Source organism: Sminthopsis crassicaudata, chromosome 2 (genome assembly GCF_048593235.1).
Source record: "Sminthopsis crassicaudata isolate SCR6 chromosome 2, ASM4859323v1, whole genome shotgun sequence".
NCBI lineage: Eukaryota > Metazoa > Chordata > Mammalia > Dasyuromorphia > Dasyuridae > Sminthopsis > Sminthopsis crassicaudata.
In genome coordinates this window covers 254564430-254587375 of record NC_133618.1, presented here as the reverse complement: position 1 = coordinate 254587375, position 22946 = coordinate 254564430, and the positions used below count along the sequence as shown (strand labels likewise).

The 22946-nt window shown below is 35.0% G+C and overlaps 1 protein-coding gene and 1 long non-coding RNA gene across 6 annotated transcripts in view; one reads left to right on the top strand and one right to left on the bottom strand.

Annotated features, from left to right (window-relative positions):
* GMEB2 (glucocorticoid modulatory element binding protein 2) overlaps positions 1-18643 on the top strand; it is a 55640-nt gene extending 36997 nt beyond the window's left edge. For all 5 annotated transcript variants that reach the window (XM_074288859.1, XM_074288863.1, XM_074288862.1 and 2 more), the window contains 3 exons: positions 277-414; positions 1042-1164; positions 12819-18643. In XM_074288859.1, the coding sequence (XP_074144960.1) occupies positions 277-414; positions 1042-1164; positions 12819-13465 (908 nt within the window). In that variant the 3' untranslated portion in view covers positions 13466-18643. The remainder of the gene's footprint in view (positions 1-276; positions 415-1041; positions 1165-12818) is intronic.
* LOC141555737 (uncharacterized) lies at positions 225-22586 on the bottom strand. The gene is made up of 2 exons (XR_012486315.1): positions 22500-22586; positions 225-407 (listed from the first exon to the last, which is right to left on the bottom strand). It is a non-coding gene; the product is annotated as an uncharacterized LOC141555737 (long non-coding RNA).
* Positions 22587-22946: the final 360 nt, after the last annotated feature.

Genomic DNA, 22946 nt, shown 5'->3' with positions numbered 1-22946 from the left:
TGTGACACCTTCCCTTCTCACCCTAGTTGTAAGTAGTCTCTCCTTCCTCAAATTACATTGTAATTATTTGCATGTTGTTTTTCCTCAGTAGAATGTTAGTTCCTCAAGGGAAGGTACTGTTAAAGTTTTGTTTTTGCAGCCTTAGATGCTAGCGTTATGCTGTGTGTATACAAAGTATGTAATTAACTTTTGTTGAATTGAATTCTGAGAAGAAAGAGACATTGTTAATTGCATTGAACTTTATTTTCGACATTTATCTTCTTTTTATTTCACCAGATGAGACTTTTGCCTTTTGGCGAGGACTGAAGGATGCTGGTCTCTTAGAAGAAGTGATTCAAGAGTTTCACCAGGAGCTGGTAGAGATGATGAAGGGATTGCAGCAGCGTGTCCAGGATCCTCCCTTACAGCTTCGAGGTAAAAATTTGTTAGTTATGATTATACTATAATAGATACTGATTTTGTTCCTATATTGTTTGAAGATTGGTATATTAACTTCCTCCTTCCATTTTCCTGCCTTAATGGAGGTAAGTTTGGGAGAATCATACCTAATATACATCCTACAGCATGGGTATGACTGTTCTACAAAAGTCTGATTTTTAATCTGACAGCCGGATATTTTTCAAGCCATTTTAGAAATTCTTTCTGCCTGTTAAAAAAATTGTACCTTATTTATTTTAAGTTAAGTCTTTTGTATTATATGAATAGCATCAAAGTCTTAAAGGAAATGTAGGTTACAAAGTAATACATAGATGAAAGATTCCTCCTTTATTAAAGAATCCTCAAGATTTTAAGAATTTTTTTTTTTTTTCATTTTATACCTCTTACCGTTAGCTCTTACTTGTTGTTTTCCCAAGAAACATGCCAAGATAATTTGCTTATTAAAAAAGTTCTTTTGGATTTAGTTTCTAGTATGTGTTCCTAAAAACAATTCAATGTCGTAGAAAACCATTCTCTCTCTGAGAAAAGGTATAGACCTTCCTGTGGAAAGTTTTCAATCTTCTTTCAGAAATTATTATTCCTCTCTCACATTTTCTTTTAAAGATGCTGTCTTACTCAACAACATTGTACAGAACTTTGGAATGTTGGATTTAGTGAAGAAAGTCCTGGCTAGTCACAAGTGCCAGATGGACCGGTCTAGAGAACAGTACACTCGAGATTTGGCAGGTATGTACCACTGGGAAAGAAAAACTCAGCCATAATTATGGCCAAGTATCATGCTTTAGAATAGAATGGTTTTCCCAGAATTCATGTTAAGAAATATGTTAAACATTGATTATCTCCATTATTAGCCTCAAATGAACATTGTAAAAATTCAGAACTATCCAGTATTATTTTTAGATTGTGCTGTCATAGCTGTGTTGATGCATAATGTATTTTAACAACTAAATAATAAGTATGAAACGTTTATTTCAATTTAATTCATCAAACAATTATTAAGCACTTTCTATAGACTAGATCCACTGTCCAACAAACAGGTGAAACAAAGACAAACCCACAGTAGTTCTTGTCCTGTTTTTAAACAGCTTCTGTTCTGTTGGAGGAAACAATATGTAGATGGATAAGTACATTGAAGTATATACAGAGTAAATACAAAGTAATTTGAGGATGGGAAGAGAACATTAGCAATCAAAGGTATGGACAAGTTGGAGAGGAGAGAGATTGGAGTCAGATCAATTAGGAAGCTATTGTAGTTTATGTTAAAGGTGATAAGATCCAAGTAGGTAGGTTGTTGATCAGTTGAGTGGAGGAAAATAGTAAGTGAGAGAGCTGTTGTAAAGCCAAAAACAAAACTTGGCAAATAGTTGGATGTGAAGGGTGAGAAAGAAAATAATCAAAGATTCCTTTGAGACTTTAAACCTGGCAATTGGAGGATGGTAGTGATTCCACTAAATATAGGGAATTTAGGATTATAATTCTAGAATATCAAGGGATTTGAGATTCCATATAATCTAACCTGATTTTTTTCTTTTAACAGATTAGGAAACTGAGGCCCAGGGTAATTATTTGACTTGCTTAAAGTCACACAGATCATTTGACTTTCTACTCTACTGTTCTGTCCTTGGTCAAGATGGGTTGGTTCTATTTTTAAGATTTCCATAGGATGTTCAAATAGAGATGTAATTTCTAAAACTCAGTAAATAGGAGATTTGGAAATGATTCTCACAGGATATTTGAATCTATGGGAGCTTTTATGAGAGTGCATGGAGAAAAGAGAAGAGAGTTTAGCAAAGACCCCTAGAGGAACATATATAGCACATAGATGGAGAGCCAGCAAGAAACTAAGAAAAAGAGTAGACAAATAGGTAATTGAAAAACCAGGAAAGTCTAGAGAAGAAAAGAGTATCCAGAGGGGATGGTCAGTAGTGTCAAGCACTATACAGGTCAAGAAAGATGAAGATGAGGTCAAGAAAAGGCTGCTGGTTTGTCATTTAAGAAATTGTTGATGACCATAGTGTTTTGGTGAGGTCAGGAGCCAAGCTATAAGGATAGTGAAATTAACGTGTGAACTTTAACATTACCATTCTGAATGTGTATTTTTTAAAATAAAAATTATTAGTGATCTTTTCCCCCCTCCCATGTTTATCAGTACTTATATTTCTTCCTCTGAATTCCTGAATAAAAGTTTTCCATTGATACAAGACCAGTTCATGGATCACATCTGAGAATACTTGTCTGATTTCTGTACCTCTAGTTCATTGCTTCTTTTCTAAGAGATGAGAAATTGTTTCATTACCACTCTTTTAAAGTCAGAGTCCTGAGGTTTTTCAAAGTTGTTTCTTCTCTTTTCACATTATTATATATATATTGATATAAATTGTTCTACTGATTCTGTATTAATTCACATAAATTTCTTCATATTTCTTTTAAACCATCATATTCACCACTTCACATGGAACAATAAAGTCTCATTACAATTGCAAATCAGGAGTGTATTGCCACTTCTCAATTCATGGGCACCTATTTTGTTTCTAGTTCCTCTGCTACCACAAAGCGTGTTGCTATAAATATTCTTTCTCTACATAGATACTTTTCTTTTGTCCTTGATCATCTTTGGGGTATATGACTAATTGTAGACATGTGAGTTAAATTGAAAGTTTAGTGACTGTAGGGATATAATTTCAAAATTGTTTCCCAGAATGTTTGAATTAATTCATAACTCTACCAACAGTGAATTAATGACCCTGTCCTCTCAAAACCCCTCCAACAGTGGCTGTTTCCTTTTTTGACATTTCTGCCTATGAGGTTAAATTTCAGAATTGTTTTAGTTTAAATTTCTCTTATTAGTAATTTAGTTCAAAATTTCAAATGTTTAATTGTTTAATTAAGCTTTTACTTAAATCCTAATATTGAAACATCATTATAACTACTTAAACTAGTTTAATAGCAAAATTTAGTTGTTTATTTCAGTGAATGAATTATCACTTTTTTTTTTCTTTTTCATGAATTGACCCACTTTCTCTACCTATCCCTAACCCCCAGCAGATGTGTTCCCTTGTGATAAATACTCATCAAATTGGTATAAATGATAGTATAGCAAAATAGGAATTGTGGCACATGTATGTGTGTATACACATATATATGTATGTGTGTATATATATGCATATACATATATATTCGCATGTATATAAGGCAGCATATATGTCTATATGTGTGTGTGTGTGTGAGTATATTGGCATGTAAAAATCTCAAGGTATATAGCCAAAGATGTGAGAGGAAATTATAAACTTTATTATTTTGAAAAGGCAACAGAAAGAACATTAATAATTATTGATCCACATGCCTGTTTTCCAATCTCTACAATCTTTTTATGAGAATAATACACATGTACACATAAAGGCAGTTTCTAATGAAGAAATTAGGCTTTCATAAATGATATTCTGCATTATATTACATCTGTATGGTTGCATAATTTTATCTGAATTCTAGAGATTACAGAATCCCATTGTGCTTATTATTTGGTGATTATAAAAAATTGGTAGAGAAAAAATATACTTTAAAAATGTACTCTTCCAGGAGGTTTTTCAAAACCATGTATATTGAAAATCAGATATTACCTTGAAAGATATAAGAATAGAGAGAATTTAACAATTCTCTGATTATTTATATAAAGTAGAGCATAGACAAGGAGATGTATGTTTGTCAGACATTTGCCAACATCATGGAAAATAATCAGTGTAAGAGTTTAAGTTTAAGAGAGATTTCCCATAAACAATGAATACTTCCAGGTATTACCAGGTGGGTGATATTATACTGATCACATCAAGCCTCAGAATATCATGGAGTAGTCTCCGAATCCATAATCATTCAACTTTTTGGCTTATCAAAATAGAAAAACCAAAAAGATGAAGATTGTTTATTGTTAAACACTGTATTCACTTACTTGCACAATTTAAATTTATCCTCTATATTTTTTACAAATGTAAATGAACAATGAATTAGACCTCAGAACTGAGCAGGGAATGGAGGTTTGCCTTTGGGAAGCTACAATTTTTTTAAATTAAAGATGCATCTTTTAAACACCAGTTTTCTTCCATTGGTAATATGTAACTATGATTCATGGAGTACTGTAAACTCCAGAGAACTGAAGTTGAGGATCACCCTAAGGTCAAAGAAGAAGCCTGTGGTGAATATGAGCAGACTGAAAAGTTATACAAATAAGGAATCAATAAAAAGAATGTTGTTGGGGAGATATACAGCAAAAAAAAGATGAGTTAGTCACATAACAAGTGCAAGGTATAACTTTCTTTGTACTTTGTACTTTCTTCATTGGTATTCACACAATATGAAAAGAATGTGAGGAAGGTCACTGGCTTACTAGGTTGAGTCTCATGGCAAATTTATGGGAGAACATGGACAAGAGTCACAAAGAGTGAATTGTAGTTTGCGTCATTGAAGAAAAATAGCCATATCATTTAGCTTATAGATCCAGTGAAGTATCTATTCTGTGACCTCTGCATGGCATTCTACACTTTTGACCCTTCCTAGTAAGGCTTTTTCAGATATCTTTCACAGATGTGCCTGAGGGAAGTTTTTAAACATATAAGGAATTAAATGTTATCCATAACAAAGAATGAAATTGTTAATATGAGTTAACAAAAAAATTGAAAAGCTTTTGAGAAACCATACATTCATAGTTCTCCTACCTAAACAACTAATCCTTGTCTTTTTATTGATTATTCATTTTCTTCCAGATACTTTAAAATAATGAATGCTTACCAAATTTCTGTCCTTTTTCATTTACTTTTCACTTTTCATAATCTTATTATATGGTATTCTCATTCATTCCCATAGCTTTAGCTTCTATTTTTATTTAGACGACTCTAAAATGTTTCTCTGTGGCTCTCATTTTTTTTTTTATTAGCTCTAGACCTGCATCTCAACTTTCTACAAGGTAACTCCAGCTGGATGTTACACTCTTACCTTACATTCAATGTGCCCCAGATCAAAATTATCTTTTACTATAGACCTGCTCCTCTTAACTTGATTATTTCAAGAAGAGATACCAGCTTTTACCCATAAAATCAGAATATTAGAGCTGAAAGGAATCATTTGAGATAACTATTCTTTTAGATTCATCTTATAAATGAGAAAAATGTTGCTTCATGTCACATTGTAAATATCAGGCTGAAATTCAAATCAAGTATTTTGAGTCTTTTTTTTTAATTAATTAATTTTTTTAAATTTAATTTTATAACTTTTTTTTTTGACAGTACATATGCATGGGTAATTTTTTACAACATTATCCCTTGCACTTACTTCTATTCAGATTTTTTTCCCTTCTTCCCCCAACCACCTCCCCCAGATGGCAGGCAGTCTTATACATGTTAAATATATTACAGTATATTCTAGATACAATATATGTGTGTAGAACCGAATTTCTTGTTGTACAGGAAGAATTGAATTCAGAAGGTAAAAATAACAGTTTACACTCATTTCCCAGTGTTCCTTTTCTGGATGTAGCTGATTCTGTCCATCATTAATCAATTGGAATTGGATTAGCTCTTCTCTATGTTGAAGATATCCACTTCCATCAGCATACATCCTCATACAGTATCATTGTTGAAGTGTATAATGATCTTCTGGTTCTGTTCGTTTCACTCAGCATCAGTTGATGTAAGTCTCTCCAAGCCTCTCTGTATTTCTCCTGTTGGTCATTTCTTACAGAACAATAATATTCATAACATTCATATACCATAATTTACCCAACCATTCTCCAATTGATGGACATCCATTCATTTTCCAGTTTCTAGCCACTAAGAAAAGGGCTGCCACAAACATTTTGGCACATACAGGGCCCTTTCCCTTCTTTAGTATTTCCTTGGGATATAAGCCCAGTAGTAGTATGGCTGGGTCAAAGGGTATGCACATTTTGATAACTTTTTGGGCATAATTCCAGATTGCTCTCCAGAATGGTTGGATTCTTTCACAACTGAACCAACAATGCATCAGTGTCCCAGTTTTCCCACAGCCCCTCCAATATTCATCGTTATTTGTTCCTGTCATCTTAGCCAATCTGACAGGTGTGTAATGATTTCTCAGAGTTGTCTTAATTTGCATTTCTCTGATCAATAGTGATTTGGAACACTCTTTCATATGAGCGTAAATAGTTTTAATTTCATCATCTGAAAATTGTCTGTTCATATCCTTTGACCATTTATCAATTGGACAATGGCTTGATTTCTTATAAATTAAAGTCATTTCTCTGTATATTTTGGAGATGAGGCCTTTATCTGAACCTTTAACTGTAAAAATGTTTTCCCAATTTGTTACTTCCCTTCTAATCTTGTTTGCATTAGTTTTGTTTGTGCAGAAACTTTTTAATTTGGTATAATCAAATTTTTCTATTTTGTGATCAATAATGGTCTCTAGTTCTCCCTTGGACACAAACTCCTTCTTCCTCCACAAGTCTGAGAGGTAAACCATCCCATGTTCCTCCAATTTATTTATGATTTCGTTCTTTATGCCTAAATCTTGGACCCATTTTGATCTAATCTTAGTATGTGGTGTTAAATGTGGGTCCATGTCTAGTTTCTGCCATACTAATTTCCAATATTTTGAGTCTTTTGACAATGAATATGATTTTTCTATTACATCAAGCTCTTCCTATGTTTGAAATACTGGTCTTATCTTTGATTACTCTGTTTGGCTTACTTAGTTTCCAAATCCTCTTGATTCTACTTCTGATAATATCTTTTGTATCTATCTCCTCTTCTCTGTTTCCACTAACAATATCTTATTATATAATCTTTCCACTTCTCACTTGGACTTTTGTAATAGTCCATTAATTTCCATTATTCTTTGATTACAGAGAATGATTTCAGGTATTTTTTCACAAATATGGCTTGGGGGAGAGTTTCTAAGAAAACAAAGGATAGAGATGATCACTTCAGTTACATGAAATTGAAAAACTTTTGCACTATATTGCTGGGGAGCAGAGCTAAAATGACAGTGAAGCAGGGTAGTTCTCCCTCACAGCACTGCCACAGAGAGCAAGAACCCATACCAGATCAAGTCCTGTTCAAGAAATCTAAGAAAGATTTCAATGAGTCGTTGTTGCAGTATGAAGCCCTAGGTCAACACAATAAGACTGATAGAGAGATGTATGAACCTTAGGGCAAGAATCCCAGGGACTTCAACTGTTTCACGGTATTTTTTTGACAACCTTGACACTCTTCTGATCCTGGTCATAGATTGTGGGAGAACTAAGGAGAAAGGAGTCTATGCTTAGGGGTGGCCTTCCAAAATGTGGAATTGGTGAATAGTTTTTGGACTAGCCACTGAAAGAGAAACAAATTCAGAAGTAATAGCTGTGTAGCTTTGTCTCCTAGAGGAGAGCAGTAGAGCACTTCTTCAACTTAATCTGAAGCCTGTAGTAGAATAAGCAGACAAAAGGGGAAACTAGAATTCTGTTCTATAGAACTTCCCAACTAGTTTGATAGTGGTTGAGAAACTAGAAATTTCGAACTGGGACAAACCCACAGTCATGTTTCTCAAACCCAAATCAAAGTCAGAAACCTGCAGAACTTAGACAAGGAGGACAGTTAGCAGACTTTATCCTGAATACACCACTTTTTGGAGCACTGAAGGCTTGCAGGTCCCTGAAAAACCAGAATGATACAACACTCAATATGCCACGAAAGCTGGAAAAGGTCCCAAGACAACAAAAGCTCAGCTCAGATATTACCCCCAGAAGTATGCAGAGACTGGTCCTAACAAAGTCCAAAGTCAGAAAGTAGGTTGCAATAATAAGAGTTGTTTTGGTGACAGGAAACTTGAGATATATTCAGAAGAGAATGACTCCAAAACAATTACAAGCAAAGCCTCAGGAAAAAAATGCAGCTTGGGCAAAAGTCCCAACCAGAATTTCTGGAAGAGATAAAGCAAGAATTTAAAGGGAAAAGAACTAAAGGTAATTAAAGACAGAATGAGAGTCATAGAGGAAGAAAGTGGGATAGAAGTAAGAGCTATGTAAGAAAATTACATAAAGAGAATTAACAGCTTGGAACAAGTTATACAAAATCTTATGCAAAGGGGAAAAAAATACTCCCTGAAATTAAAGTTGACTAAATGAAAGCTAATGACTCCATGAAATATAGTGAAATATTAAAGCATACTGTTAGCTATATGGAACATTGCTCCATATGTCTAATTATAAGAGAAGTTCACATCAAAACAAGCCTGAGGTTTCACTCCATCCATTAAAGATGATAAAAGATGCTAATAATGTTGGAGGGGTTGTGGAAGAACAGTTACATATTTAATATTGTGTTGGTTTAACTTTGATTTGGTACAACCATTTTGAAGCATTTCAGTCATGGGGGCTATCCAGAGAAAAGGTCTGAAGTCAAGAGATTTGTGGAACAAGAAGAAGGGCAGTGTTACTGAATTAAAAAGTACTTGCCAGGAAGTAAGGTATAAGAAAGCTGGAAAATGGGGAGGCTATATTATGAAAGGTTCTGAATACCAAACAGACATTTTTGTATGTAAAAATGACAAAAGATCAGAGTTTATTGAATGGGAATGGAGTAGGGTGAGGGACACCATCACATCTATTTTCTTTTTTTTTCCTGAGGCAGTTGGGGTTAAGTGACTTGCTCAGGGTCACACAGCTAGGAAGTATTAAGTATCTGAGATCAGATTTGAATTCAGGTCCTCCTGACTTCATGGCTGGTGCTCTTATCTACTGCATCACTTAGCTGCCCCTATCAGAGCTGTTCTTTAGGAAAGTCACTTTAATGGATAAAGTGGTATGAGAAAATACTTAAGGTATGCAGACCCATCAGCAGGTTATTGCAGCAGTCCTGATGTGAAGTGGTGAAGGGAATAAGGGGCGTATCTGAGATATTGCACAGTTAAAAGTGACATCACAACAAATTGGATGGGTAGTGGTTTTGGTAAGAGATAGTGAAAAGTCAGAGCCTAGGGTAATGGCAGGATAGTGTTGTCTCTGACAATAATAAGGAAGTTGTTGGGGGAAAGATATCTACTGGACATCCAGTTCCAAGATGTTTGAAAGGCATTTGTAGAAGGGAAATTGAAGGCCAGTAAAAGAGAGAAAGATAGATATAAGAATCTTAAGATTTAAGAATTAGCATAGAGATGATAATTAAATCCATGGGAACTAATGAGATCACCAAGTGACTTCACTTGATAGTATAGAGAGAGAAGTAAATGCGGCCCAGGACAAACTCTGTGGGGCACATATGGTTAGAGAATGTGATGTGGAAGCAAATCTAACAGGAAACTAAAGAAGAGTAGTCAGATAAGTAGAAAGAGAATCAGGAATAAGTAATGTCTCAAAAGTGTTGAGAGAAGAGAATATCAAGGAGAAGGTGTTCAACTGTGTCAAAAGTGAGCAAAGCAGTCAAGTAGAATAAGAAAAGGCCATTGGGTTTGGCAAGTAAGATCATTGGAGAGAATGGTGTTGGTAGAATGAAAAGGTCAGAAGCTTAAGAGAAAGAAAGTAGAGGCACCTGTTGTTAGATTTTGTCATAAAGGAAAGAATAGAGGAAAATAGTGGGGATGGATCAGATGAGAATGTTTTTGTTTTTTGAAGAGAGGAAACTTAAGAATATTTATTGATGGCAGGGAGAGATTAAATTAATGATAGGATGAGAATGACAAGAGGGGGTCAATCTGTTAGAGAAGACAGGAGGGAATGGAATTGCTTTTACAGGTAAAGGGGTTTCTTAATTAGGAAAGACCATCTTTTCTAAGATGAGTGAAAGGAGACAGTGGGAGAAAGCATCTAAGTTTAGGAGATGAGGGAACTCACAATGAATATTCTCAATTTTTTTTTCTATAAAATATGAAGTTTCTAATCTGTGGGGAGAAGAATAGGAGGGAGATTTGAGGAATGTTGAAAAAGTTTGGAAGAGTAATTGATAAGTAATTGATAAGGGTAATGTAGAAGGATTGCCTAGAAGCAGCTAGGACCTGGGTGGTGGTATATGCCATGCATTTGTAGTGAACCCAATTAGAATAGTTGCTTTATCTTTATGTGAAAGGGCAAAGGTAATTTTCAGTGCTTAGGTTTGGATAGATCTATATGGAGCTCTAGCATTGAGTTCTAATCCTGCTTTATAAACTTATCTATTCAGTATTTTGAACCGAAATGCAGACATCTCAAACTCAACACGTCCAAAATAGAACTCATTATCTTTTCTCTTAATCCTACTCTTCTGAACTTCTCTAGAACTGTCCAGGATGCTAACATCCTTCTTCTAGTCACTCAAGTTTACAACCTCAGTCTTACCTGTCTCTTCATTCTTGTCAGTTGCCAAATCATATTCTTTCTTCACATCTATTGCATGCTTGCTCCTTACCATTGTCACAGCCATCACCCTTGGTCAGTCCCTTTTCATCTCTTATTTGGACTATTACAATAGCCTACTTAATTGGTCCTTGCTTTAGGTCCCTCCCTACTTCAGCCCATCCTGACCCAGATATCACCTTTGCAAGTAAGTGCTCAATAAATTCCTTTTGATTGATTAATTGATAAGTGCTTAAAAAAAGTAGCTTAAAGGTCTGTGCCCTTTGACTCAGAGATCCCATTGTTAGGTCTATAACACAAGGAAGTTGAAAGGTTCCATGTACAACAAAATATTTATAATACCCATTTTCTAACAGTAAAGATCTAGAAACAAAATAGGTTCTCATCTAGTGGGCAATATCTAAACAAAATATGATACATGAATGTGATGATTTATTACTATGCTATAAGAAATTGAGTGATGAGTATAGAGAAGTGTAAACTTAAATGAACTGATAAATAATGAAGTAAGCAAAAGAAAGAAAACAGTGACAACAATATCAATATAAAGAACAACAGCCACAAAATAAAAGTGAATGTTGCAAAATTACAAAGTATAAGCAAGGTCCCAAAGAAAAGATAAGAGAAGATAATTTCCTCTTTTTTCTAGAGGTAAGAGGTACACAGGTGTGAAATTATTATTTACATAATTTATATCAACTTGCAGTATTGTACTCTTGTTCCTAGAGAACTAAGCAGAAAAAGGAAAATAATATCCACAATGAGCACAACAAAGCAAACAAAAAGCCAAAATTGAGTGTTGTGAAATTATGATAACTAAGTTTGCCTTTGGAGAAGAACTGAGAAAATATATTTCTTTCCCTTTGTATTTACTCATATTTGGTTAATAAAAATGAATAAAGAAGCATTTTTTAAGGACTTACTGTGTACAAAGTCTTGTACTAAATGCTGCTGGAAATAAATTCAAAAGGAGAAAAAATTATTTTCCCTCAAGGAGGTTGCATTCTAATAGTGGGAGATAATACATGTAGAGTATTTTGGTAAGTCATAGAGATGTTGGGTGGTCCATTCCCAGTGCTATTAATGATTTGATTATGAGTCTAGAGCTGGAAAAATAGTGTATTTTCTTAGTGACAGATTAGATAGCAAGAAAATGGCTAGGGTGAAGCAAAGGACATGAAGCAAAGGACATGAGCCTTTGGGTAAGAGCTCAAGATTTGAAAGGATTAACTTTCTTAGATAATGATCTTTGGTTTGGAGTGTATAGGAACATGGTGGATGGAATGCACCTAATATAGAGTGATGTGTCAGTTTTGCTGACCTGATTTTTTTTTCCTTTATTAAAAAAAAATCTTTGTTAGAGGAGATGATTTTGCTTTACAGAAAGGATTGAAACAGGGAGAAGGTATATTTTGCAAAGAAGATAATGTAAAAACAGATATCAGTTAAAAAAAAAAAATCTCCAGTGGGTCCCTATTAACCATCAGATTAAAATTGAAATTTCTTTGCCTAGAAATCTAAGCCCTCTACATCTTAACACCTTTGTTTTTTAGCCTTAAATTCATATTATTTTCCTCTTTGCATTCTAAACTTGATTCATTTCAATCAAACTGAATTACTTTATCCCCTTAGTATTTCTCCATTATGTTTTCTGGTTTCTATGCTTTTACTCATATCCTTTGTCCTACTCTGTACATGCTGAATGTTTACCCATCCCTTAACATCTGACTAAAATAATCACCTCTTCATGAAACCTGTGTTCTCCTGGTAGGGACAATCTTCCCTGTCAAACCACAGTGCTCATATTTTCATGTGTATATATATATATATATATATATATATATATATATATATATATATATAATTTTTTTTTTTTTTAAATTTTTGCCGCTGTAGTATTTTAATTAGACAAGGATAATAGCACAGTGTTCAGCATAATTGTATGTCTTTCAATACATTTTTATTGTGTTTGGATTTCTTATCAGTTGCAGATGATGTCCACAATCATTGGCTTGCCTCATTTTGTTTCTTGTTTCCCCCTCAGCTTTAGAGCAGCAGTGTGATGAGCACCGGAAAAGAGCCAAGGAACTGAAGCATAAATCCCAACACCTGAATAATGTACTAATGACTTTGACCCCTGTCTCTCTTCCACCACCCATGAAACGTCCCCGACTTACAAGGGCTACATCTGGGCCAGCTGCCATAACCTCTCAAGTACTGACCCAGTCTGCACAGATAGCCCTCACTCAAGGAGTACCAGTCTCTCAGCTTGCCAACTTACCCCTGAGCAAAGTGGTATCCACTCTTCCATCTACCATATTGGGGAAAAGTTCAACCCAAGTTTCTCCTGCGAGTTCCCCAGCCTCACCACTACTTGGGGGTTATACTGTACTGGCTTCTTCAGGTTCTAATTTCCCCAGCACTGTGGAGATCCATCCTGATGCTTCCAACCTCACTGTACTCAGCACAGCAGCAATGCAGGATGGCAGCACTGTGGTTAAAGTGGTGAGCCCTTTCCAACTGCTCACTTTGCCTGGCTTGGGTACCACCATACAGAACGTAACACAGATGTCTCCTAGTGGTAGTACAATTGTAACCATGCCATCTAGCGCTGTGGAGAGTGGGGCAACATCAGAGGAGCATACCACCATTGAGGTAACCACGGTGTCAGAAGATCATGATCAGAAGTAAGAAGAATAAAAAAATTTTTTAAAAGAAGGAAATGGACCTGTAACAGAACACTTAAAAATGGATTGTGTCTTTGAGAGCTGCCTTTTCCCAGTCTGTGCTGCAGTTAAGAAAATGAGGGTAAAAAAGGTAGAAGGAATAAAACTTGGAGATAACTTGGCTAAAGTGGGTAATGGTGAGGCTGCTGAACCAAAGAGAGAGAAAAAGAGAGAGAGAAAACACCAAAAACAAACAAACAAAAAAGGGTTAGATGAATTATTACAACTTATAAAAAGTTTTCAAGTACTAAACTTTTCTCCCCCTTTTTTCCTGGGATATCTATTTTTCCATCTATTGCTTAATAACATGGTTTCACATTTAGAAGTAGCAGAAAAATGACTAGCAAGAAGCAAGTCCAGGTAAAATAGGAGGGTGGATGAAAAGTAGAAGATGAAAAATATTGAAGAGATATTTGTGAATGTGGACCTAAAGAACCTCAGGAAAATGTTGATTCTCTAAGAGTAACATTACATATCAGTTCTTGGGGTTTTAATCCCAGGGTTTTCTGTCGCTTTCTTGTCATTTCCTGTGAAGGTTAGTTTGGTTTACAGCATAGGGTATTTGGTAAAGTTCAGTTAATGCATTTTTGCACCAGATGAGGTCTATATAAGACTTAGGAGCTTGGGATGGCAAATATCTGCACAACTTGGTGCAAATCAGTAGTCACATGTGCCTGTTTTTGTTTTTTTTTCCCAGTTCTAGCCAAGTTCCTTGCCTGAGGTCTGAGAAGTGTTCAAGGGAAAAAAGGGACAATAATAAAGGTCTTGGGGACCATACCCAAGTGTGGAAAATCCATGGATCCTATGGATTTGGTGTCTTCCCACAGTTTTTCTGTAGGTTTTAATTTGAATAGTTTCCTTCCTTCCCCTTCCTTTTATAATTATATATACATTATATTTTTATATAATGTATATGTGTACACACATAGGTCTGGGAGAAAACTTTAGAGGAATCTTTCAAGGTGCAGGTGAATGAGCTCAAAGCAGGCCACACTGAGATACAAACTTCCTTTCTCTGTCTCAAGGTGGGTACTAAGAAAGGAGAGGGCATAAAAGGGGCCAATAAATGTGAATATTTTACCCCCAATCTAGGAAGATTGAGCTAATGAGTCAGTCTATTTGTCCTTCCTATATATGATCCTGACTAGGCCAGATTAAAGAAGTAGTTTGAATATTTCAAAAAGAATCATTTCAACATTCAGGGAAAGTTAAATTTGTAACATTTTTAACAAAAGAATGCTAGATATATAGGTTTCCTAAAATGACTCTGGAGTTTGTATGTTTTATATTTTTAAGTGGCCTAGCATTGTGTTGGAATCCTCAGAAGATAATCTCATAAGTTTATCTGAACCAATATTGAAAATTCTTGGTCTACTTTGCTTTTCTCTATGCTAGGACTTGGGGACCTTGTACTGAGAAGAAGTAAGTCTGGCTTTTTAGTGGCCATCACAACAGCTAGTAGGTTGTTTTAAAACATTGTGTTATATTCACATGTAATAAAGAAGTAACCCCGGGAGTTTATGAATAAATCTATCATCTAGGAACCCAGTATGATTAGGCTTTGCCCATTGTTGAGATATACTAAATAGATATTAAAACAATAACAGGTTACCAGAAATATAGCTAAAATTTTGGTAATAGTAGGGCACTCAACTCTTTGTAAATCTATGAATAAGGTACATACAGTATATTGTTACTGGGTAATAAGATTTAAATTTGGTGGTTACTCAGTGTTGCTTTCATACCTCACAGCAGCTTTTTAGCATAGATTTTTATCTCAAGAGCCACCACTATAGCACATTTTGTCAGACATAGCCTGACTGTCTCTGCCACCTGAGCCTTCAACAACTGGAAGTCCGGTGTGTACAAATACTGTTTAAATAGCAGAGTTGGGTATGCCTAAGCATATCCTTGGCCTCAGAGCATTTCTTTGGATTTGCCAATATTTAAAAATCATGAAATCCAACTGGCTATTCTTAAAAGTTTAAAACAGCACAAATAGATAGCTGCAGAAAGATCATGTGCAGTGAAAGTGTTTCCTGCTCAGAGATCTGGGTTTAGGAGGACCCTGCTCATAGTCAGAACATAGTAAGGAAACAAACCATTGAATTCTGCTCGATTGTGAGGTCGTGAGATGTTCTGTGTTCAGTGTTACATGCGTAAAGGGAAAGCTTTGCTCATAAGATACTCTCAAGCTGCCAGAGAGACTGGTCTTAGAATAAAGAATACAAATTACATTCTGGGTCAAAGAAAAAGTTATTTTGAAGTTTCCCTTGCCTTTTTTCTTTTTCTTTTCTTTTCTTTCTTTTTTTTTTTTTTTTTTTTTTTTTTTTAGAGAAGAAAAATTCTTAAAACTAAGGACCATTTTCTTGCAGGAAAATATCTTGTAATCTGGAAGATCAAAGTGCTTGAGTCACAATTTTAAATTTGGAAATTCTTGGATTTAAATTATTTTTTGTAATTTTCTGGCCTTTGCTGACTCTTAAATTCCTTCTTCAAATTGTCCCCTGATTTATTGGGAAAGATTGATTAGTTCCAGCATGTGTTAATTCTTTCCAGCAGCCTCATAGCTTATTCCAGGAAGCTTGGTGATAAGAAAGTTGAAGTCTGTCAGGTATAATTTCTTAAGAAATAGAAGGAAGTGAAAATATTTATTGAAGTGATTTTTCTTATACTTCTTTCTGGCTATAGAGTGTGTCCTGTGTTGTAAGTTTACTTTTTATTAGGGCATCTAAAAGTATGCAATCTCATCACTGGCCTAAAACATATTTTTCTTTGTGCATGCACGTGTACTTGTGTGTGCATGTATTTTGAAGGAAATTTTGGCCATAGCCCAGTTCCTGCCCTCATAGACTAATTATGCCTTTGCTTATAGGTCAAAGCCAGTTAACGTTTGTTTGCTATAACAGTCTTGCAGCCCAGCAGCCCTTTCATTCACTGTCTGACTGGTGACTATTGTGGGTATCTTTTTTCTTAAGTACATCAGGGCTACATGAGGAGGCCAGTAGGTCACTCATTGTTTCTTTATTCTTTTTAAAGCCATTATTAGAAAATTGACTTAATTTATCATAGTGTGGATTCAAGTGGAGATTATTTTAAATGCACCACACTATATTCCTTAGAATTGATTCACATATAAATCTATTGTTTTTCCTAAGACATTCCCACTTCCTCCATTGTGACTTTTATCCAATACTGCTATTCTCTCACTATGTCAAATTACTGAAGCCCTGGTGTCTTCTCTGTTAAACTTTGTTCACTTTTCTGTTATGAGTCATTTGGTTACATACCAATAATGACTTAAATTATACTTACTTTAAAAATAATTTTTTCATGCTTCAGTTATGAGTCATATTACCTGTAGAAATTTGATTATACTTGATATAATTAGTTTAAGGGACTAAAAGGGAGTGGTGGTATTGACTCATTATCTTATATATGATGTAACAAATTTAAGTCCAAAGGCTAAATGTTCTTGCAGTGCTGTAGGTTAAAGTATACCTACCATTTTCATTAAGCCCTGTAGCCTTACTATGTTAACAGTGGTTCAGCAGGCCAATCTAGCAACAGGTTTTTTTCTGATGCTCATAGAATCCTATGCTGATCTTATCAATGTCCTCAATCTTGAAGGCTCTGTATACACAGTGAATCAGACTTAACAATAGTCATCCTCATATTTTCCTTTCTTAATGGGGTGCTGTTGGGATAAGAATCATGTCACTAATAAAAAAAAATGGTTGTTACCCTTGGGAAAAGCCTTTCATATGGTTTTCTGTTTTAAATACCTAATTGCACTCTACCCTTTTCATGCTGTCTGTATAACATCCATGGTCCTTTCTAGCTCTAAATCTATGATCCTATGATCTTTAATAAACAAAGCTAAAGGACTAAATGGTGTAAGTGGGTTAATTTCACTTTTTCTTAAAGCAAGAGCAGGAAACCTTTCTCTCCTTGCCCCTTCTTTTTGACCCATGAGGGAGAAATTCAGTTTTACAAATTAGCACAAATCAAAAGCAACAATGAAGTGCCACAAACAAAATTTAAAAATTTGTTGCTTATTGTGAACATGTTTTCAACTTCAAGTTCATGGTTTTATTAACTCACTCCATCATCAGTACCTTTAAAGAATTGATAGATACAAACACTAAAAAAGTATTTTTCTAAAAGTGCATCTTTTAAAGACCTGTTTTTTTTTTTTTTGTTTTTGTTTTGTTTTGTTTTTTTTAAAGGACTTGCCATTGGCTAGATAAAGTCAAGCAGAGAAGGACAACCCCAGACCTTTGGGCCATAATCTTAGAGGATAATGCTACCAGTTTAAGTTTCTAACAGAATTAGTAAATTATTTTCTCCTATAAGGGAGAGATTTTTTTTTTTTTTAATGTGTAAAGGTATGGATCCATTTGTTCTTTACAATGATTTTTGAGCCCTGTCAATAGTGACTCCTTAGTTAATAAAAGATGACTTCAACTGAATAAAAAGTTTTTGTTATTTTCAAACCCTTAAGTAATATTTTGATAATTGAATGTTTTGCTTCATTTGGAAATATGGGGCTAAGACCGAGATATGGTATTAGATAATGAAAGGTGTGATTTCTGGAAGATACTGATACATACTTACAGAAATCATACCCCACTTAAACTCATCTACAAACGAATTATTACTTCTGTAGCTAATATTTTCATATACAGCAGCACACAGCAGGCCCCCTTTCCCAAACCCCTGCTCTATTTAATTTATGTAAATTAAAAGTGTAGCACATGTACTCTACATAATGTCTTTTTAGGACACTGGTCTCAGTTAGCATTGTTTCCCCTCACATACCCTTCAAAGGATATTGCTCTCCTTACATGGGTCAGGACTTTAACCCTAAAACTAAAATAAGAATACTCTGAAACCATGTACAAGAGACAGGTTTGCAATAAAATGAAAACTGTAAATATAGACAGACTGGTTTTATTTGACTTCCATTTTCCAGAAGATCTGGAATTGAAAGTTGCTTTTCCTAAGGGAATATTTGTTTCCTATCAGTGCCTGCTCAGAGATGATTTGGGAGGAAGGGTTGACATTTTGAGTTCTGTTTTGTATATTGTTTTTGCCAGTATCTGCTTGATATTTTGATTTAAAATAAAAAAAAATTTTCATATCTGGTGTCTCCTTTATTATTAAGGATTTTTGAATCAGGGTTAGTTTAAAACATTGTATCTTTTTGTTTTCTATTTTTTCAATTACATGTAGAAACTTTTTAACATGTGTGCTTTTTCTTTTATTTTGAATTCCAAATTTTCTCATTCTCCTTCCCCTCCCTTTTCATTGGGAAGGCAAGCAGTAAGGCAAGCAATATATAAGTTGTATAGATTTTTCTATATATACATACACACATGTAACCAATTTATACATATACACAGAGTCATGCAGAGTATATTTCCATATTAGTCATGTTGTAAAGTAAAACATGTCCCCCAAACCTCCCGCAAATCAAGCAAAATAAAAATTATGCTTTGATTTGCACTTAGACTCCATGAGTTTTTTCTTTGGAGGTGGATAGAATTTTTCTTTGCAAGTTCTTTGGAATTATCTTAGATCACATATTGCTGAAAATAAGTCATTCACAGTTAATTATAACCTGTGTCCATTGAAAAATATCCTGCTGTATAGTGTCAGCTCTTAAATGCACTTGAAGAACTTTTGGTATATAATGGACTTTAAAAAAATCATTCAGGGAATTCAAATTTGAATTCAGATAAACGTTAAATTTTTCTAAGTGCCAGACACTGACCACACACTAGATATACAGACTAAATGAAAGTCTGCCCTCAAGGACATTCTAATGGGAGGTGGGAATGGGTGGTGAGTGGGATGTAACATGTATACACAATAAGTAAATTTAAAGTAGTTTACAGAGATCAGGATCATAACAGTTCAGGGAATCAGGAAAATCCTCTTTTGTAGGAGGTGACTCTGAAGGAACGTTTTGAAGGAAGTTAGGGATTCTAAGAAGTAGAGATGAAGAGCGAGAACACTCCAGGTTGGGAGTGGGGTGGGGTTTAGGAACAGTCTCAAAGATAGTCTGCATGGTTCAGAAGCAGAAGGCAAAATATAGCATATGGGAAACTCAATTCCCTTCTAAATCACCTGCAATCTGGCTACAGTTCTCATTTAACTGAAGATTTCTCTCTACAAGATTATTAATGATCTCATAATTGCTAATATTTAATGGCCTTTTCTCAATCCTTTTTACCGCTCTGCAACTTTTTACATAACTGTTCCCTTCTGAATATTCTCTTCTCTCTACATTTTTGTAACACTGCTTTCTCCAAGTTCTACCAACCTGATCATTCTTTCTCAGACTCCTTTGCTAGATATTTATCCATGTCATTCCCCACTACCTGCTGGTGTCCTTGAAGAGGATTTCTACTATATTATATTACTGGAAATTTCATCAGTTCTTAAGAATCAATTGTCATCTTTATGCAGATGATTCTCAGATCTATCTCTACCTCCAAGTTCCCAACACCTGCTTGAACTGGACACACCAGAGGATCATCTCAAACTCAATGTGTACCAAAAAACCCTCATTCTTCCTTGTCAAACCTTCTCTTTTGAACTTTCTTACTATCATAAGTACTATCATCCTAATTACCTGCATTAGAAAAGTGGCTATCATCCTCAACCCCTCGCTCTTCATTCATGTCACATAACCAGTCAGTTTCTGAGTCATGGCCTATTTCCACATTTGTCTCTGATCTCCCCCCTCAGTACTCATCACTCACACAACCATCACCTTAATTCAGACCTTCTTTACCTGGGTGATTGCAATAGCCTTTCCAGTTGCACTCCCTGATTCTGGTTTTTTTATACTCCAACCCATCACTAAAACTTTATATTTTCCCCCCTCCACACAAGTTTTACTGCAGCTATGTTGACTTTGTACAGGATCCTCCCCTGATCCCAGCCTTTTTTATCTGCTGATTGTATATTTGAAATTTGTAAGAGATGTCTAATGGGAATTTAATAAATACTTCAACAAATACTGTTGTTGACTTTTCTTTCTTTTTTAAAGTTGTTCATTTTTTTTTTTCAGTTGTGTCCAACTCTTTGTGACTCTGTTTAGGGTTTCTTGACAAAGATACTAGAGTGGTTTGCCGTTGCCTTCTCCAAGTCATTTTACAGATGAGGAAACTAAAGAAGAGTTAAGTAACTTGCTCAAGTCACACAGCTAGTAAGTGTGTGAGGCTGGATTTGAACTTAGGAAAATGAGTCTTTTTGATTCCAAGTCTACTACTTTATCCACTTTTCTTCAGTGTTTATTTCAAATCCCACCTTCTTCAAGAGTTCTGCTGGCTTTCTCCCATCACTGCAAGTGCCTTCCCTTTAGTATTATATCCAATATATCAGCAACACTAGCATTTACATGTACAGTATATTTAATTTCCAAACTTTCTTTACCAATGCAGTTGAATAACTGTTCTATAACTTTATGGTTTTTGAGAGCTGCCTCAGACATTGAGAGTTTAAATGACTCCCAAGATCACAGAATGAGTTTGTTTTAGAAATTAGACTCTTAAGACTGGCCCCTTTGTTCATTATAGCAACCCAAAGTTTATAATACCATGAACTACTGAAAAGATTATCATTTTCTCTTTAAATTAGTTTGTGACCATTTATCTTTAAAAATAAGAATATTTCTATTTGAAATAACAAACTTTGTTCATTTGCCTTTTCTGTATAGGCTATTCTTTTTTTTTTTTTTTTAATTCTCTAATTTCTTTTTTTTTTTTTTATTTGTTTTGTTTTTTTGTTTTTTCTGAGGCTGGGGTTAAGTGACTTGCCCAGGGTATTAAGTATTAAGTGTCTGAGACCAGATTTGAACTCGGGTCCTCCTGAATTCAGAGCTAGTACTCTATCCACTGTGCCACCTAGCTGCCCCCTATTCTCTAATTTCTTTATGTAAAATTTACCACCTTTAAAAATCTGGCTCATGAAGGTAGACAACACTTTTGGTTTTTGATAATTTAATTTTTGTTGTGAATATAATACCAACTTTATTATAATTTCCTTTCCCCATGTGCTTAAATCATAAATGTGCCATCATGTTTCTCAAACAAAAAGTGTTTATTAAACAATGATACTAATATTAAGAGAATTATTCATTGTATTATTATTTTTACCAACTTATTAAATCAATATATAAAGTTTTTACTTGTTACTAAGAATAAGTAGGCAACTTTTATTTTCAAATTGGTTCTACACTTATATACAGTATACCTATGAAAAATAAAAATGCATTATTAGGAATAAAACAACAAAATTGTAAAACAAAGCTTCTGTTGACTTATCTTAAAACCCAAAACACTCTGACTTACATTGAATGACCAATAATAGCCTTTATGGCTCATTGTTTAGGTTTTGATTGTTTAAGATGAGTATAAATATAAATTTTTTTTTTGTTCTGGCCAGAAATTCTGAGGGTCTTCCCTTCTGAGAATGATATCTTTGTGATGGTAAATTGGGGTATCTTTAATCTCGACTCTTACCCAGCTTTTAGTCGTTGAATGAGCATTGTTTCAGACCAACTGAAACCTGGGAAAGAACTACATTTAGAAAATCAAGGTCACTTACTGATTCCTGGGCCATTGCTGTCGTCTTGATTTTGTCTTACCGCTGGACTCTAATGATTCAGGAAGGAAAAGTTAGGCTGCCGTCTTTCACAGCTCTGCCTCAGTCATGTTCAGTTCATGTGCAACTTAAGATCTTAATCACCTTGGAATATTTTTCTTTTCGAGAACTAAGGATGAACAACAATGTCCAATTTATAATCTACATATTTTGTTTTTTATATATGTTGTCTCTTTGATTGAAATGTGAACTCTATGAGGACAAGAACTATTTTTACCCTTCTTTTGTTATGATAATAGGAAACATCCTGTTTTCCAGAGCTAGGGCCCAGAGCAAGCAAGCTTTGCTCTGAGCTTGACATAACAACAATCCTTTTCCTTTACCTTCTGGAACTGATGGTCCCTGAGCCTGGGCAAGCACTAACAGGCTCAGCCACGAAGCCATGCTGTGAATGGTCTTATTGTCACTAGGCAATCTTGCCTCATTGTGGCTGCTATAACTCACTGTTGCTGTTGTGCCTCACTACTGTTGCTACACTACACTGTCTGACTCTTTGTCTAGTCAGTCACAAGTATATTAATCAAGGTTCAGCCCCACGAAAGTGGGTCCTCTCACTAGGGGTGGGGCCCTGGCACATGGGGTCTTGTTGGCAAGCGGTCTCCCTCACTTTGAAATTAAACTTCTGTTTGATTCCTGACTCTCCTGTCTCTAGCCTGTTCTATTTGGCTCTGGCCACCCACAGGTTAGAGGCCAGTTCCATCCTGTTGACATTAATTAGTGTCAGAAGTGGGATTGGACTTGGAACCGGGCCAATGGACGCTCTAGTACCA